This window comes from Triticum aestivum, chromosome 5B (assembly GCF_018294505.1).
Source record: "Triticum aestivum cultivar Chinese Spring chromosome 5B, IWGSC CS RefSeq v2.1, whole genome shotgun sequence".
Lineage (NCBI taxonomy): Eukaryota > Viridiplantae > Streptophyta > Magnoliopsida > Poales > Poaceae > Triticum > Triticum aestivum.
This window is the reverse complement of record NC_057807.1, coordinates 588446939-588452289: the sequence shown is the minus strand read 5'-3', so window position 1 is coordinate 588452289 and position 5351 is coordinate 588446939. Positions and strand designations below refer to the sequence as shown.

The 5351-nt window shown below is 50.8% G+C and overlaps 1 protein-coding gene across 1 annotated transcript; it reads left to right on the top strand.

Moving 5' to 3' along the window:
- Nucleotides 1-3034: 3034 nt before the first annotated feature.
- Nucleotides 3035-3973, top strand: LOC123117040 (ocs element-binding factor 1-like). The gene has a single exon (XM_044537893.1). The coding sequence runs from the start codon at nucleotides 3126-3128 to the stop codon at nucleotides 3684-3686; it is 561 nt and encodes a 186-aa protein (XP_044393828.1). The 5' UTR covers nucleotides 3035-3125; the 3' UTR covers nucleotides 3687-3973.
- Nucleotides 3974-5351: the final 1378 nt, after the last annotated feature.

The window sequence follows — 5351 nt, the reverse complement described above, 5'->3', positions numbered from 1 at the left end:
ATCCATATATTTTGCTATCTACTATTGAGATTTGTGAAACTCCATAACAAACTTACCATTGGGTTGATGATGCCTAAACATCTTGTTGATTGCACTTTTAAATGGTCATTTCTCTCAAGGACATGATCATATCGGAGGAGGTGCTGGGAGCAGCCAGGTCGCTTCATGTTGGGACTGCACTACTAGAGGCCATTAGCAACTCGTGCCTTTTGTCTAAAAGAACTTACGTCTTTTCCTAAGTACATTGCCAAAAGTACAAAATACGATAGCTGATTATGTACATGCAACTGATACAAATGTAGATATACAGATATAATATGCATAGACCTTCTCTTTCATTAACTAAGAAACTATGTATCCAGTTATGTTTAAGTTTTTGTATCCTTTTATTACCGAACTTATACCTTTTTTTAGTTTACCGAACTTATCTATCTATCTACTCTACTACTTATAAAAGCATGAGTTTGGTTAATCCAAATAATATCATCCATTCAACCACACATATCCAGCGCCCAACATTGCTCCAATGATGTATCCATCACATCACTGTCAATACGGAAACAATATTTGCATTGCGTATAATTAATATTGAAAACAACACTAATAGCATTAATTCTACTAGTTAATCTTATAAACATCATTAGTTTCATAAATAATCTGCATAATGGCAAGCCCTAATTGCACTCTCTCCCTCCATCATATTAGACCGCAGCAAACCAACACAGGTAGCCATAAATTTTTATCATTGCACTATGTGGTTATAATAGGTTTAAAGTAGTACTACCTCTTATCCATAAAAAGTGTTGCAGTTTTAAACTAACTCCGGTTTAAAACTGAGATGTACTACTAATTATAGAAGGATTTGGCTAAGGCCATTGGGTTAAGCCAATCAATACATGTTGGTTCCACATAGCTTAGATTTCTAAAGTCAAACCTCACCCAGCATCCATGCGGCGACTGGGAGGGTCAGAAGAGTGAGAGACGACGTGGTAAAACTTCTCAGATAGTATCAATCTAATTGCACGTGTGTGCAGTGCACGATTACTAATGATTGAGAGCCTCAACAGTGACCGTGACCAGAGAGGAACCAGTCCGCGACACGGATGCGGGAGCCGCCCGTCCAACACTACCCATACAAAATTTAAAAACCGTTTAAACAAATTGGATGAAATTCATTACATTTTAGACATATTTTAACTAAAAATTATACTGGATTAATGTAAAACTAGTCTACGGTCAGCACCGGCGGATACCCATTCTCACGATGCGGATACCCTTGACAAGTCTACCGCCGGCCGGGGCGGATCTTCATCATCTTCTCTATGTCCGGCAACCCGCTCACCGGACTGTCGCGAGCCTCATAGATATATGCTTCAGCGCAAAAGGCCTCCGCTTCCCATGTTCGGCCGCGTCGCTCATCAGAGTGACACCGTCGGGATATGCTTCAGCCAAAGGGGAAGGGCGCCCTCCGCTTTCATGAAGCGCATATCAAGGTTGGTTTTTGGGGCGGGGGACGACGGTGGCCTGCGAACCGGGCAATAAATGAACGTGGCAGCGGTCTGTACGCCCGCAAAGCCCACTAGTTTGTCTTTGGTTTGCGGAAAAAAATACGTCCAAACCGTGGTGCGGACGATAGAATACTGTGATGGATGACAAATACGTTAGAACCGCGAAATCCGAATGGTTGTGTGTGGTTTGAAGGTTGACGTGAAAGTGCCCTAACTTCAAAGTCTACCACAACTACAGATCACATATAATGTGCAAGGAAACGAGATACCAGGACTTGCAGATGCCGCATGCATTTGGCGAATAAGAGATCGATCGACGCGAGTAGACGTACATAACGAAACGTGGAGAAAACCCAGCGCCTAATTCAGTTGCCGCAACTCGATCGCCACGCATCCGGAAAGAACCAATCGTTGCACCCGCACATGCTAGAACACACTGAACGGTACGTACGTTTGCTCGATCGGCGACGTGTGATGTACCGATCGATCGCGTCCCGTCGCACACACCTCCATCTTTAATCAACCATGATTAGGCGGCTGAAGCTGACACTCCCGGAAGTGCAGAACATCGCCGAGGCCATTGCCCATGCAACTTTCGTCCAACTTTTTCGATCACCACACACGTATAGGCGTATAGCATCCTAGTACCACGCGTACATACGTGTACATGCTTGTGCAGTGGATGCTTTAAAAGTTTAAAGATTTATCCATGCCTATGTACGTATTTACCACGTGACGCATTAGCGCATTGTAGCCCATTGTGTAAGTGGCATCGTGACAGCAGCATGCACAACACAACGCCCACGCCCTGGTAGTCAAGCTACGTGCAGCCGCTCAAAAAAAAAAGGAAAGCTAGCTACGTGCAAGACAAGCTCGTGTCCTTCCCGCTGTTGATCGTGCTAACGTGGCGGTCGCCCAGCCGCGAACGAGATCCCGGGTCGCCACGTCGGCGCCGGCGGGTCCCGGCGAGCAGTGCCTACGGCGCGGCGCCCAATGGGACGTCCCCACAAGTGCGCGGGCACCTGCATGCAGTTGCACCCCAGCCATCGATGCCCAGCATCTCGCGGCCATTACTTCGCGATTAAGCTAAAATGCGCCCCCCCACCCCACCCTACCTGGACCTACGTGGGCCCGCGACCCACGTTGCACCAACCGAGCACCACGCAAAAGGAGGAGGGGCGCCACGTGGGCCCGCATGGGCTTGCATGCGCGATCCGCCGTCCATTGACGCCGCTGGGCTCATCGGGGCCGTCCGTGCCGCGAAGATGGGAGCACGTGGGCAGGTTTATACGGGCCCGGCTGGGGATTGGATACACTGTCACGGCCGTAGAATCTTTACCCGCCAAGAAGAAAAAGGCGCCAAAGAAAGCCACCGGGGCGAAGGAAGAAGAAGCCTCACGTAAATGCAGGACCCGCGTGGTGGGTTGCGGGGCCCGCGGCGAGGGAGGCTCGACGGCCCGGCTCGGCCCGCGCCGGGTCTATAAATAGCGCCAGTTTCCTCATCGCTTCTTCCCTTTTCCCCGATCCCTCTCTCAAGTCCCCTAGATTCCCGGAATTACGGTTTTGTCCTTCATTTGTTGTGGTTGTTACTGTTAAGTGTCAGGAGAAAGAAAGAAAATGCTGTCTCTGCAGGAGGCGATCGGGCTTGACATGGACGCGATGACTTCCGGGTTCGGGTTCACCCCGTGGGAGGCCGACACGTGCCCCACCCTGGAGGAGCTCATGGCGGCGTCGTCCACTTCGTCCCCCAGCTCGTCCGGCGGGGCGGTCGCGGACCAGGCGGGGATGGTTGAGGACGAGGAGGAGCGCCGGCGGCGGCAGCGGCGGAAGGTGTCGAACCGGCTGTCGGCGCAGCGTTCGCGGGCGCGCAAGCAGCAGCGCCTGGAGGAGCTCCGCGGGACGGTGGCTCGCTTCCGCGCCGAGAAGCGCGACCTGGCCGCCAAGCTGCACACGGTGGCGCGGCACGAGCTCGCCGTGCGCCGCCAGAACGCGCGGCTCCGCGCCGAGGCCGCGGTGCTCGCGCGCCGGCTCCGCGAGGCGCACCGCCTCCTCGCGCTGCAGCGGCTCATGCAGCAGCTCCGGTCGCGTCGCCCGCAGCCGGGCGCTGGCAGCGGTCCGGGAGGAGCCGCCTTGCCGCCGGCGGCAGAGCTGGGGCTGGCTTCCCTCATGACCTACTAGGAGGGAATGAAGGAGGGCGCGGGTGGTCACGACCCATGACCATGGACGGAGTCACATACGTGTGAAAGTTTTGGAACGGATGGCGACGAGAGTACTACGTGCGTGAATGAACCGGGAGCACTACTGGTGCTTTAAGCAGCTGCATGCCATGCTACACTATGCTAGGGACCCGTGCTTATTTTAGTTGACGTGTAGGCTGCATATATAATTACTAAGTACTACTACATGAATGAATGAATATCCGTCACCTGATGTAAATTACTAAATGGAAAACTACTGCCGCTTTGGCGCCGTACGTGAAGAGCCCGACTGATTCACCGCTCACCGTGACCAAAATGCTCGTCGACAAGTACGCAGGTTGACGTACCGGTCTCTCTGTTTTACTCTGGATTGTCTAACGTCGACTGCCGTGAGAGGTGAGAGCCTTTAGGCTAAACGGAAAAGATGCACGTCTTCATTTTTTATCCACTGATTCACCGTCAGCGTACGTGCAGATTCACTGTGTGACCAAAATGGTCGTCGACGTGTGCGCAGGTTGACGTACCCGGTCTCTCTGTTTTTGCTCTGCTTATTTAACGGTGCATGACACTACGCCGTCTCTTGTCGATCGTGGGAGCCTTTAGGCCAAACGGAAAAGATGCGCGCCCTCTTTTCTATCGGATATCCTGGCGGGCCATGGTGTAACGTGAGCTTCTCCGCTTTGGTGAAAACAAAGTATAGGCCGTGGTGATAGAATTTGACAGAGACAGATCACTGACTTACGCAGCAAAGGTGGTCGACTGGCCAGCAGCCTTGAATCGAATAAGTAGGGCAAAGGCAAGAGCTTAAAAAGGAGGGCAAGAGATATGCTAGCGAGTAGAAGACTTGATGTTGCAGTTCAACAGTCGCTCCCAGATTCCATTGATCTAAAGGGTTAGAGCAACTTCAACAGGCCCCTAAACATAGTCCCCAGGCCCTAAGCAGCTTTTAGAGGTTGGGGGCGAAAGAAAGGAAAAGCAAGATACCAAGATCTAACAAGACTTCCAATTACAGCCCCAACAATAGGGAGAAAGATAAAACCTCGGTGCAACGCTGATCGTGCTACCAGCCGCCAACGGCCTCTTTCGCACCGTAGAACCTCCCCTATGCTCTCTCTCCTCTCCATCCGACCTCCGTATGCCTTGTAGTCATTCCTCGCCCTTGTTGTCATCAAGCTTGTGTCATGCCGCCACTGCTCCGGCTGCCATCCCACCCAATCGACCCCCTTGGTCGTCATTCTCGTGCCCCAATCGACTGCCTTCCCTCCCTAGTGTTGGGAATATTTTTTGTAGTCTACTCTCTATTTCTTTGCGCTTATCCATGGTGTCACTCACGTGTATATGAGGATTGACTCGGTAGGGACCTTCTTATATATTTTTTTCCAAAGATTCCAACTCTTATATAGATAAGATTCCTGGTTAAACTAGCTTACATGTAGAGTCCATCTCAAACTATCAACCACAATATAGTTTGTCTGTTAACCACAATATAAATACAAAGTTTATTGTATTTCATCGATAATCGACCAGATCAAACTATCAACCAAAATATTCTGAATGTAGTTATAGAACACATAATTCCAACACTTGCATGGCCTCACTTGGTTCTAGTGCTTCAATCTACACGACAACGGTCAAAAGGACGGAG